This window comes from Ammodytes marinus, assembly GCF_949987685.1.
Source record: "Ammodytes marinus genome assembly, chromosome: 20".
Classification (NCBI taxonomy): Eukaryota; Metazoa; Chordata; class Actinopteri; order Uranoscopiformes; family Ammodytidae; genus Ammodytes; species Ammodytes marinus.
In genome coordinates this window covers 16,423,245-16,437,282 of record NC_137224.1, presented here as the reverse complement: position 1 = coordinate 16,437,282, position 14,038 = coordinate 16,423,245, and the positions used below count along the sequence as shown (strand labels likewise).

At 41.8% G+C, this 14,038-nt stretch overlaps 1 protein-coding gene across 1 annotated transcript in view; it reads left to right on the top strand.

The window, feature by feature from the left end:
* Positions 1–5,153: 5,153 nt before the first annotated feature.
* Positions 5,154–14,038, top strand: part of radil2b (Ras association and DIL domains 2b) — a gene marked incomplete at its 5' end in the record, with an annotated part of 31,433 nt that continues 22,548 nt past the window's right edge. The window contains 5 exons of the mRNA XM_080048566.1: positions 5,154–5,287; positions 6,618–6,820; positions 8,277–8,451; positions 10,095–10,324; positions 11,919–12,328. Coding sequence (XP_079904692.1) covers positions 5,154–5,287; positions 6,618–6,820; positions 8,277–8,451; positions 10,095–10,324; positions 11,919–12,328 — 1,152 coding nt within the window. The remainder of the gene's footprint in view (positions 5,288–6,617; positions 6,821–8,276; positions 8,452–10,094; positions 10,325–11,918; positions 12,329–14,038) is intronic.

Here is a 14,038-nt window from a genome sequence, read left to right as displayed (position 1 = left end):
TTCAGAGGCACTGGCCACACTGTTTAACAGCTGCTCAATTCAGATGGATCAAAAGCAGAGAGCCAATGTCCCCGTATAGGACCACTGACCCAAAACTTCTTTGCACCTTGGATTCACACAGTCCTTATTTTGAACGTTTTTAATTTGAGGGATTGCCTTGAAAGACAAGTGATAATCCCTTATGCCTTTAGTAAGCCCTGGGATCAAGATGGGTTGTGGGTTCAAGTGTGAAACAGTTAGGGTGTATTCACACATGCCGTGTTTAGTTCGGTTGAAACGAACTCAGATGCACTTCTGCCTTCGGTGCGCATCTTTCAGGCAGGTGTGAATACAGCAATCGCACTCGGGGGCGGACCAAACAAACGCTCCGAGACCCAGCTGAAGAGGTAGTCTCGGTCCGTTTCCAAACGCACTCTGCTGCAGTTCGTTTGTGGTGTGAATTTGTCCGAACTCGATCCGACCCAAATGCAGGACGCACTGTGCCTTTTCTTTCTTTTCTTTTTTAATAAATTGCAGTCAGCTTCACATTATGGGAAAGTGTTGTTGTCGCCATTGTTAGGACGATAAGTTGTGGTTTGGGGAGCCCAGAACAATATATTACATTTGATCGAGAGGACGCGTAAATATGCTGAATGTGTTCAGCGATCAGATGAAGGAGAGGGGAGTGTCTCCCGCACAGTGCCAACAGGTTCACGCTGCGCAAGAAGTGTGTGTTTATTTTGCTTCCCATGTACGGGACCGTCAATACTATCCCCGTGTCAGTTTGGAGCTGAACTGCGTCGACCCAGCTGATACACAGCTAAATCAGCTGAGTGTCAGCTTGAGCCTATTCTTCTCGCGAGCCGCGCGTCCAGCACCAAAAATACAGTAAAAATGATGTTTCATATCGTAGGCTACAAGCCACATAACGTGGCATTGACATAGGGCTACATATTATAACCATATGAAACAACAATAATTTGATGTTTTTCCTCTTTATTTATAGGTTAGATGTAGGCCTTTTTATTATTTTTAACCCCATATTATATCAATGGTATATTTCGCAGTTTTAACTCCGTGCTTCCTGCTTCTCTCCACCCCAGAATGTCTGTCCAATGAATGAATGACCTCAGCTCACGTGTGGTTTTGCTTCGTAATGCTGGTTCACTAGCAAAAGGGGCAATGTGAAAGTGGACCACACCAAACAAAAAAAATCTAAACTCTATTTGGTCTGGACCAAAGCAAGTGAACTAGCGGACTTTCCCAGTGTGAATACACCCTTAGTGGCCCTGCAGGGCTAATGAAGTGGTAAGCTTGTGGCTAAAGGTGTCCGTTTGCCCCAACCAAAGTAACCCCCCACCCCACACACACAAACTACATTTTTAATGTGCTATTTGTGGGCTTCTGTGTCCACCACTTTTTACGCAGTGGTTATGCAGCATTCAAGTAATGTATGATTGGTAAAGGTAGGGAAAGATTCCCGTGTTAACAACATGGGAGTGTCTGCATCATCAAGACTAGGGCTGTGTATTTGCAAGGACTTCACGATACGATACACATCGCGAAACATGGGTCACGATGGATATGATATACGTACACTTTACATTGCGATTTAATGCATATTGCGATATTACACATATAGTTCCCTGAAAATGTCAAAACAGAGCTGAAATACAAGTTGCTGTGTACGATCAGATTGCATTATATTAATCGCTCAATATAAAACTTTAATTCAAGTTCAAAACCCCGCAAATCGGGGCAGCTAACCACACTGCTACATCTACAGAAGCGGAGGTGTAGTTCCAACCCGTTTGAAACTTGACTTGACTTTTTTCAAAATATAGATTTTTGGAGCTGATGATAAGATACAGATATCACGAAAATAAATATTAGATATATTTCTGTATCGATTTTTAAGCACAGCCTCAGTTGGTCATGTGATGATTCAAATACTGAGCACTGACAATATCACACCTTATCCACCAGACAATGTTCTTTGGTTGATTTAAACAATCTATATTTTCTTTGATTTTCCGGATACTTTCAGGCACACAAAAAAAAATCTGAGTTTTTCAGTCGACTATGAGGTCCAGTTAAATGCTATTTACAAGTTGGATGCAAGTTTGACATTCATAATCAGGATAACTCTGATATAACCTGAATGTGCACATGCTGAGAGCTCCCAAGAACCTCTTCTGTTTCGCTTCAAGCTGTACACGCTTGCTCTGGGAGTTTGAGTTGTAGTGTTGGTAGTTTACGGGACTAATCCGTTTTGACCAAAAACATCAGATAACATGTAAAAATACCAAGGTCCTGAGCTGTACTGCAGGCTCAATCATAGAAGAAAAAACTGTGTGATAAGGAATGTATTATTTTACCACTTTTTTTTTGGTTTGCAATGGAAACTAGAGGTGATAGCATTGTGGATAGAAGGGAAATGTATTTTGGTTCGGGAAAAATACACGCTTAGAGCTATTCCATTTAGCAAACCTATAGAACATCACTTCTGTCTTCATATGGCAGTGGGAATTCCTGCTCTTTGGGCTGCAAACGCTTTGTTAAGTCTCCACCTTGTCCAACAGGGGATCTGATTACCACATGTTAAGCCCTTCTGTTCACTTACTATGTTCCAAGAAGAGTTGACCTTGGCCCCATGCATGCTTAAATGTGTCCTTGATTAGTTTGATACGGGTTAGGGGTCAGGGGTTAGGGCTTACCCTTTCTGATACAATGAAGATACATGGAGTCACCAGGCAAAAGACCTGTATGTATGCCCGGTGTGTCGCACTTGCACTGCGGGAGCTGTCACAAGTCCTCAGGTATCAGCCGCTTCAGGTTGGTGAAAGTACTGGGCCGATACAGAGCAGCTCCGCCCATGGACAGGTAAGCCCAATTATCCATTAGGGATTTCCTTTTGGCTCTCTGGATGGTGTTTGATTTGTACAGGTGTCCCCAAAGATCTGTCTGAATAAGTCGTGATACAATTCTTTTTTTCTTTATTATTAATTAATAAAGGAAAATTGTACTTATAAGTCTGACTTGGACACACTGCCTGCCTTTGTGAAATGGACAAAAAGAATTAAAAGCTACATTTATGCTATACTTTTGCTACTCTATTGACACTTGTGTAAACTGCTTTCAATCCAATTTTTCAAAGAAGCTTCTTGTTTTGTATTGTTCCTGAAGGCAGCGTTACCATCATCTCCTGTAAACTGGCCAACCTGTCCCACCTGGACAGAGGACACAGGGATTTCCATGGCTGAGCACGCCATCTAGTGGTCAACTGGGAATAACTAGGACACACACACACACACAGTGCATCAGTATAAGAATTATGTTCTTTACGGCATTAATAATCATACTCACAACTCAAGAAATTGTAGTCACAGGAGTAGTAGAAGCATCCATTGAAGTCCACATCAATACTTAGAAATGAGTATCATATTGAGTAATAACAGTGCCTATAGCCTGCTGTTAGCATTAGTATTATCGTCTATTCTACCTTCTCTGTTGTGTCTCTGGAGGGAGCTTGATCAAGAGAAGATAACCCTGCCCTGATGATGTCATCAAGGTCATCATCACCATCACTGTTTTAGGCTTGGAGTAAACACTTGAGGAAAAGGCCTGAATTACAAACTGGGGATGTGAAGTTTACAGTACATGGCAATTAACAAGGCAGGCATGATCCTGTGAAAGTGCAAGGCTAAGTCACTGAAGACGTGAAGTAAATAATAAATAATCTCTAACTTCAGAATATTGCATGATCCTATAGACCTAAACGCTGCAAAAAATATATTTAGAAAATATAATACATGTTTTACGTAACAAATGTGTTCTCTTAACTAACTAGGAATGCAATAAGGATATGAATTCAACAAAATGTCCTACCTATTTTGAAAAATGTATAGGCCTAATTGGTATTCATGTATTGGTGGTGGGGTGACTTCGCAGTAGCAAGTGCATAGGACTAACGGTTTTCTATACTGATAGCATTACTTTTAATAAGTAGCCTAAGAGCTGTAATGGTAACTTTTGTGAGCAGTATTATCAAGAGAAATGAGAAAAGTATTTCTGTGCGCAGCCAGAAGATGGAGTCCTGCACGCAGCTAAGGTTGGCCCTCTGGTTCATTCGGTTCAGGGTATGCTGAGTGCTGACCAGGTTCAGGCTTCTGCAGCTCCACAAACTCTACACATTCTATACAAGAGCATAGGCGTCAATTTGTTTTGAAAAGTGATGGGGACAATTTTTAAGATAAAAATGTGAGCTTCAAAGACATTGTTTCCCAAGGCGACTTTAAAAGAATGAGAGTAAAAATAAATACTTTACGTTTATATTAAATAGCCTTTTGTCTACTGCTATTGTTCTAATATTATTAGTAGGCTAGGCTATTAGCCTACTAGACGTCTAGGCTTTGTGCGTTCTATTTGCTCAGAACATTTTAACAGACGGCGGTGGGGACATGTCCCCTGCGTCCCCAGCGTAAATGACTCTGTCTAAGAGTCTTTTTCAATGAGAAGAGAACACGCCGAAATGTAGGTAACAGGATTTACAATATAATAATGATAAAATATATTTTTTTAAATGGGCTATCGAACTGAAACGCGCTCTTCTGTTGGGATCTTATTTTGAAAGTATTAGTATGAGTGGGCGGGTGTGCGCACTTGGCATCGCCGAGCATCTGGAGAGCGGGTACATCCTAAATTTGAAACAAACCAACTCCTCCAGCAGCAGCAGCAGCAGCACGCGCAATGAATTATAGCTTTTAATGAAAACAGTGTTCAGATTTGCACACTCTGACCTTGGCTTTCATCATTCATTCACTTCTTTTTTATTCTTCCTTGTATTTACTTATGTGTCTCTGCGTCCTACATGAACAGTGTGAAGTGAATGTGTAGCTCGGGACGTCGACGTCATCTGGCTGCTGCAGCGGTCCCAACAACAGCTGGATGATGTGGGCTGGAAACATCTGCAGCGCCTGTTCCGGAGACGAGCGCGTCAAACGAGGCAGCAGCTGAATGGCTTTGTGCCGCCGCTTGTCCTGGATGAAACATCCCAGGAATGAAGAGGAGCAGTGTGTGTGCGCGCTGATGACTGACACATGACTGAAAGAGTTTTTGTCTTCATTTAGAATTGTGTTCATAAATTGTATGCAATAACCCCAGGGGGATCTATCATGCGTCGGATCAACTACTTTTCCTCGGAGGAGTTGCCCTCTCACCCGCCGAGACCACCTCCGCTTTTACCTGCCGCTTCGCCAAAGAGACGCTTTGTCAAGTTGGGAAGGAAGACAAGTGATGGCTCTCAGCAGTGAGTATGGAGGCTTAGGAAACTTACAGATTTTAAACTTTTAGCAAACGAATTAATTATTTTTTTGCTTTAGCCTACATTTTTATGTTATTCTCCTATTGTGCTTTTAAAATTGCATTGGGGGAAATAATAGTCCGTTGGGTAGCTCTTTTCTAATTGACCTCAGATAGTCAATAGCTTTAATTGAATAAGGGGAATATTTGATTCGTTGGAACTTGGAAAAAAGATGAAAGGAGTTAAAAAAAACTAAAATCATTAAAATACATACAAAGTTCTGTGTTCTTATATAAATGCAACAAGCCTTCATTTCTTAAAAAAAAAACACAATCTGCTCATTAGGCCTATTCCCCATATGCCACTTTCCAGTTTCAATGGCATTATTCATCAGAAATCCTTTGGCATAAGCGCAGAGGACCTTTGAACCATAGTGATAAGTAGCTTACATGGCTCGCACAGGGGTAAAACAACACTGCATTATTTCATTAGTGGACTGAGGGGAGGCAGGGTGAAGGAAAGTGGACTGCATTGTGCTGGGGACAGACATGTATGTATATATACTAGATTGTAGCAGCCGTGGTTGAACTGTGGGATGTTTAAGAGATGAGAGCGAGCTTTTTATGTTGACTAAAGAAGACAATACATTTTGTACTATTGTTGTTACCCTTTCCCTTCTACTAAAAACGTTATTTTTTCTTGTCACACCATAATGTTTCCTCTTATTTGTCACTGTAATTTGTTGCTATTGCATTAACTTACTTTATTATTTGTGTTTTTACTTCTGCTTTTTTTAAGCTCTTTTAAGCCATTCATTTCCTGGAGTCAGCGATTCTGGATAATGCTTGTTTTCAGAATCACTTTTTATCAAAATCAGTGAATATCTCCTCACAATCCACTATCTGTCCGTACTGTGTAGCCTATATGCCTATTGCTGGGGGGTGGGGGGGAGGGTCTGGTGTTAATACACAGCCTAGGCTTTACAAACTGCTATGCAAACAAAGGGTATGCAAACAAATGGGCCCACCTTACAACATGCCCATTTAAGAGCCTAAGCTGTGTATTAACACTTTATTTCCTTTTTTCTGTGCTCACACACATCGCTTAGGCTACAGATGAGTCACTGAATCTACATTGAAATTTCTATATGACCATTAATAACCTCTCCATCCCCGTATCCGAATCTTACTGCTATAAGAAACTTTTAGGGCCCTGTATTGTTGAACCCCTGCGAAGTGGGACAAAGGGCAGATCAGCTTTTAGTCTATCAATTTGCTGTTTTCTTGATTTTGAATCTCCTCAAAGGACCAGCCTCCATCTTCTCTATGTCCATCAGATCAGCTGTGTCCACTGGCAGTTCATCCACCAACAGGTCTGCAGAGGGCGTGGTCGTCAGGCAGCCCAGCAAGAGCCTCCTCCGTCGCCATACCAACCGCCTCTCTGGAGTCTTCCTCAGAAACCCCGCCTCCAGCTCGGGCCCCATGGCACTCACAGCAGGCATCAGGTCCTCACTGTCCGTCTACACCAAGAAGGACGGAAGTACGTCAACAACACCATACATTACATTTTGGCTGCGTTCCAAATCGCATTCGCTTTCTTTTTTTCTATTCTACATACTACAGCTGATCATAAAAATCATTTACTAAGCATGCAGTATTAGGCATACAATTGGGACATACTTTTACTTATTCATTTCGTCATAACATTGAGCCTTGATCTTGCCTCTTGCTTTCATATCTGTCGCATCGTTGGTTGTTTTCATACGGAGACTACGTTGATGTGACATTGCTTCCGCTGCGCACTGAAGCATATGGGTCAGAATCGCCCAAATAGCATGCTGATTTCAATACTAAAAATCTCGACCAGATTTAGTAGACAACTGGGGATTTTTTTTTAACATGCTAAATCTGACCACAAGAATTGGGACATCCTAAATCTTTTTCTACCATACTAAATAGTATGGGTATTGGAATGCAGGGTACATGTCATTTTAGCAGACACTTTTATCCAAAGCGACTTACAATTGGAGGTAGGCATGTTAACATTAAGGGTCTTGCCTAGGACCTTCATTGGACTTGCCCCGCCCTGACTGTGAGTTGAGCCCTGGTTTCCCATACCAAAGTCAGCTGTGTTATCTACTAAACATGTTGGACCTGCAATTTCATTTTGCATTCATTTTGAGATATAACTCTAAAGAATCCACATAAAGGTGGATGTACTATAGTCACAGGGAGCGGTCTGTGGTTGTGATTGTCTGTGAAAAGTTGTATAATAACTTGGCTATGGGGGCGAGCTTTCTAAACGGAGGGTGGAACAAAAAGTTGCCATTTTGCATTATGGGAGATGTAGGATCCAGCATTTTTGGAGCTTGAACTATTTTAGAGCCTAAAGACAAGGACATCTCTGCATTTCTGCTTCATTTATATAATTTTTTCCAAAAAATCTCTCTCTTTTAAGTGAAAGTGCAATGAAAAATTGCATAGGGGAGGCTTTAATTACAGTAAACAAAGCCAGAAGTCGCTAATTCCGCAACACCCATTGTGTTGAGACATACCTACAAAGCATCAACTGTGTTCCAAATGCATAACTGTGCAGTAATGTAGTTTAACTATATAGCACACTCGCATAAAGTGACTACACAACGTATTAATACAAATGCCCATATACGTGCTTAAATTGCTCTATTCATTTCATGTGGTTTTGAATGATATTGCTCCATAAAAGAAATGGAGGAACCAGCTCAATCTGTCAGTACACATATTTCATCATTTCCTTTTAGTACAGACCATTGGTTTACTGTCTAAAAAAACTGCCGAAATAGTTCCACTGCAAAGATTAGTGTTTATGTTATATTTGGTTTCTTATTATACACAGGTTGTCTTTCCAACTGGCTTTCAATGGTAAATGTCTATCTGCCATCAGTGCAGCATGAACCACAACTGAGACACATGCCCGGACCTTTAACAACTCCTTTTTCTCTTTGTTGTCTTGGCAGTGAACTCTGCCGACGCTTTGAGAGCCGACGACCCATCGGAGCTGTCCAATCAGATAACGGCTCCGGGGATCCTCAAGATCTTTGGGACGGAGATCTGTGAGGGGGCTCACTACAAGAGTGTGCTGGCCACCACACACTCCTGTGCAAAAGAGCTGGTCAAAGAGGCCCTTGAGCGGTAAGGCCACATGTCTTATCCGAGCACGCTGTTGTAATGTTTTGCGTCTGCCGGCCATATGTGTGTCTGCTTTGCATGTGTGTCCTTGTGTGTCTACTGTGAGTTAAACTATGTCCGTCCACATGCTGCGATGTAACTTTTGTGCTACATAAACTGTGTATAAAACAAAGCAGTCAGAACAGTTCCGTGATGCACATAAATGTTGGCGGGCGATAAAAAGGTTAGCGTGTGTGTTGTTGTGATGAGTGTTTCATTTCAGATGAACAAAGTGGACCTGACCCGTTGTTGGGTTTATTATTTTAATGGCAGCACAGTGCACAAGAGCGTGTGTGAGTGCCAAGTAGTTCACATTAGTAGTTGCTGAAAAAGGTCTAGAACCCAAAACCACAGACTTGCATGAAAGACAGCCAGTGTGGGCCACGGCTCTAAGGCGGCCTCTCTGGAGAGAGAGAGAGAGTGTGTGTGTGTGTGTGTGTGTGTGTGTGTGTGTGTGTGTGTGTGTGTGTGTGTGTGTGTGTGTGTGTGTGTGTGTGTGTGTGTGTGTGTGTGTGTGTGTGTATGTGTGTCAGTCTTTGCTTATGTTTCAGCCAGAAACATAATGGAATGATTAATACAAGTGGTATTCAGCTTGTAAGAGGAAAGAGTAAATCATCTTTTCCCCCCTCAAAGAAAAATGTACACTGTAGCTGTGACATTTAACTCCATCGTTACTAAATCCTTTATTTAGTAATGGGTTAGCAAATACATTAACCTCACAGCAACACTGTGACTCTCGCTAAGTTCAGTTGTGTGTGCAGCTTTTAGGAATACTGTATCCATGATGAGCTACTACTTTGATTAGATTTAAGAAACAGTTACAAACAGCCCTGAGTGAGGAGATGCAACTGTTTGCATGTGTTTTAGATTATCATGTGTTTTGCTCTTATCAATATGTTTGGATTACTATTAGACTAAATGACTGTGAATATTGTGAAAGGAGTCACATGTAGCGACAAACCCACAGATGTTCATCCAACTGCAGTTCCCTTCTGCTCTAAAGAGCCTTACAGTATATAGCGTCTTTCAGATCATTGTTTTGGCCTTACAGACAAAAACTTAACGGTGCAGTCAGCGATTCTGTTGTCAAAATCACTTTTTTGTCAAAATCAGTGAATATTTCCTTAATGATCCTCTACCTGTCCCTAACAATCTGGTATACAGCCTATACAGCCTATACAGCCTGTGAACGGGCATTTAGCTACGGTGGGACGTTTTTTACATACTGTACTCTTTGCTAGATGCCTGTTGCACGCACACACACACACACACACACACACACACACACACACACACACACACACACACACACACACACACAAACAAACACACACTCTCTCCAGAGAGGCCGCCTTAGAGCCATGGCCCACACTGTCATTGTACAGACCATATCATGAAGAGTCGAGATATAGGCTACACCGACTTTGACGAAAAAGTGATCACTTTAGAAGAATCGTTCTCCAGAATCGCTGACTCCACCACCAGTCGAGGAGACAATGTTACTGACTTTGATTGTACGTTGCAAGAAACCAGAAGTTTCCAAAAGTACACCAATACCTTTTGAAATGTATTACAAAGACATGACATTTCACTCTTCTGTCTTTTAGGTACGGCCTGGCCAAGGAGGAGGCGGAGTCCTACGTTCTCTGTGACACCATTGGCTCCACGGGGGACAGGTGGACGACGCAAGGGTTCCGGGTCGTCGGCGACAACGAGAAACCCCTCCTCCTGCAGTCGCTATGGAAACCCAGAGAAGGACTGGCCAGACGCTTCGAAATCCAGCGCCGAAGCTCGGTGGAGGAGAAGACCTCCAAAGACAAGGACACCGTGACTGCCGGTATACTGTGTGCGACTATAGTGTAGCCCCATTGTGTTTCTTTAAGGGTGTCTCTGTGTGTCTACAATGCCATGTCCTGGATTCTGGAACAAAAGCTTTTCCAAGCTCACCATTAAATACAGTATTGTCAGTGTGTAACAAACCCAGTTTTAGAGGTCTCACAGTAAAAATGTGGTTTTTTTGGCCCACTGTTTTTCCAGTGACAATCAGCCAAGCCACACAGACCAAACTGTACTTTAATAGGTCTACAATTTCTTTCTTTTTTCTTTTTCTATTCAATTTGAAGTACAAATTTGGACTTATATTTGATCCCCACTGCCATTAAACGTAGCCTAAGAAACCTTTGTTTTAATGAACATCCCAGACACTGGCTGATTTAACTAAACGTCTTTCATTGACACACCCTTCCTTTAAAACGTTATTGTTTGAACATCATGCTTTAAAAGCTTTAACATGCAAAACTATCTAAACCAGCGAAGCATGACGCAGCAGAATAATAGCCAGAACTTTTTCCATAGACGCCCGACACAAACACATTGTGGCACCGTGTAAATGTAACGGATCGGATCACTTTACTGCCATTCCTACTGGAGGGCCCGAGCTGATGTGGTTGACACAGCTGCGGTCGTGGTGTAGAAGTGTGTCCTGTTTTGTGTTTTGCTTTCATGAATGGTGGGGCTTGTGATAGCCTCCTATTGGTGTCAGTGCGTGGGTGCCTGCGCTTTGTTTTCTAATTCCATTAGCTGTTTCTCTCTCTTTCTATCTCTCTCTCTCTCTCTCTCTCCTTCTCTTTCCACTGAAGTCTGTTTCCTGTGTGGGGCTTCTTCATGTTGACTCTGGCATTAACACCCGATGTACAAATGACCCGTCACTCGCAGACTCACACACCCCTCACCTTTGCTACAGGAAAAAAAAAAAACGGGTGTTGCCCTATCACTACATTCCGTTTCCCCGTTTTGTTGGTTTATAAACTTTATTTTCAAATGAGAAATGTGAAAGAAGTTAGATTGGTACAGATAACATTTCCTACACTAACCCCCCTCTCCTCCCTCCCTAGGTACACTTTAATTGTAGAATATACACACAAACTAAAATTAGAAAGAAGGAAATAAATATATAGCCTATATATTAAATAATGTATATACATTAACTATCACAAGGGCAGTTTGAAAAGTATGGGCAAATACTAGGCCATACAAGAACCAGATTTTCTACCCGTTTTATAGAGGAGGACCGTGTTGCATTAAACATATTTCCTTACCCACCCAATTTGCATCGGATATTTGTTTATTTATTTCCAATTCATAAGGATGGTCCCAGAAGCCAGTCAATGACGGACATGTCCAAAAGATGTGGCCCATATTGGCAGGGATTTGATAGCATCTAGGTCATTCTGGACTGACTGTGGGGTATATTTTAACCAATTTTGCATTTGCAAACGCTCTTGAACTGTGTTTGTCCATGTCCTATAGAGCAGGGATTAAATATGGCTAAGAGCTATGCTATGATTAACCTTTTAATATTGCATTTTAATTTGCACATATTATCAGTGTTCAATACAATCTCTTATCCGTCTATCCATCTTCCTTGGTAGGTATCAACGCCCAGGCTCGAAAGCTGCAGAAGAGCCGCTCCAGAGTGAGCTCCACCCTGATAGAGCGGACACAGGGCAGAGGCTATAAACTGTGGAGGAGCCAGAGTCAGACGGACCTGTTAGACACAGAGAGCACACATCGTGACGCCCATCACGATGAGGGTCGCAAGGATCGAAGCGAGAGCCTGAATCAAAGCTCGGCGCAGAGCTACGAGTCCCCCCAACAAACAAGCCTGGCAGCTCCCAACACAGAGAGCCTCTGTCCAGCCAGGCCCAGAGGGGAAAGGGAAGCAGAGGAGTCGGAGAGGGAGGAGACGGAGAGCAGCGACGATAACACCACACAGTACTCCATTCACCCTCCTCACGACTGTCCCTACCTGCTGCTGCTGAAGGGCCACAGCCTGGCACAGGTATCTCATTCAGACACACTCACTCACTTTGCAATAGGTCGGTTGTGGAGCTATTTTTGCGGCCCCCCCCCCCCCCCTGGTTCTGTCACGTCAACTTTATTTATATAGCCCAAAATCGCATTTCATTCCCCAATGGGCTTCACACAACCACATAGGTTGTTGATGTGGGCAAACGTAACAAGACAGTTAAAGTGCATATAGAGTAAACAGTTAAAACAGTGCACACAGAATAAAAACTTACACGTAATAGTGTTATTCATTTTCCCCACAGACTATGTTACACGATTCATATTATTATTATTTCATAATAAGTCATTCATAACTTGAACTACCGCTTCGCTATAATATGCCTCCACGATACATACAATTGCCGAACGGTGAAAGTACAGTGGTGGTAGGCAATGCTTTAAAGAAGGTAAAGCTCCTATAAAGCTATACTCTGTTACAAAGCTTGCACAAATGTGGAGTCTGATTCAAAGATGAACTGAATAGATTTTGTAGGTCAAAATCTCTGACTACCTTTAGGGATCCTTTGTCTAAAAATTATTACGAATATTTTGTCAATACCCTTGTAAACAGCATAATCTTGACAGGCGTTGCTACAGTAAGGGAGCAGGGCTTAGCGAATGGTCAATCCTACTGTATCCCACACAAATGAATCAAATGCATTGCAGGCTGATCTCAGTTTCTCCTGGAGTAACTACTGCATTATTCTCTTCTTGACTCACTGGAAAATACTTCAGAGCTGCAGTTTTAAAAGCAGGTTTTTCTCAGTGAAAAAGAGACAGGGGAGAATCATTATGTGGAATGTCAGCAAACTGTAGGCAGAAAAAACTCTGACAATCCCTGGCCCTGCTTCCTGGCTGATTACGCACACACACTCTGAGGCTTATCCTCACACACCGCTGTGATTTTTGTTTTACTCTCTGCGTCACAATTGTTTTCCCAAAGCGCCTGTCATAATCATCGAGCAGCAGAAATTCTACTGTGGGTTTTAATCTGTCCCATGGGGGATAGACATGGGCGTCATGAGGGCAATGTCAAACATAATAATCCTTGCACATTGAGCTCACTGCGATTAACACAACATTTGTTTGCCTAATCAGGATTGGATCAAGACTGTAATTATGCTAGCTCCACATGATCAGACTGCTCTCACTAAGTTATGTAGATTGTTGTGGAAATAATGAATGTACCATTTCAAGAGTCTAATTTCCTAAAAAATAGAGGTTCTGTTTCAAGACCAATATGCACAATGAGTAATGCATCAATAACTCATCGATTAATTTACACTGATGGCAAAAAGTCCTAGAATCTTTTATTGAAGTCATATATCAACGACACACTGTATTCACCACAGTGTTCAATCATTAGGAAAAGTCCTGCATTTAAAATGTCCTCAAGTAAATATCCAGGTTTACACATTTTACGATCTTATTTCATATCATATATTAAATGATTGTATAGCAGTAAATGCAAGCAGCATTTTAGGTTTGAATAATGAATATTGGACTTGGATTCATCAAGTGGTCGGTAACACAACTCCAAACAAATGCAAATGTTCTAAATGTATGCTGGTTGTGTAAATAGGCAAATGTTTGCTAATGCAGCCTTGAGCTTTGTAAGTGGACAATGTGCCAATGCTGTGTTTGCAGCTTATTGCACAACATTTTTTTTTTAAATTAAAAACATCAACAATTAAAAATTAAT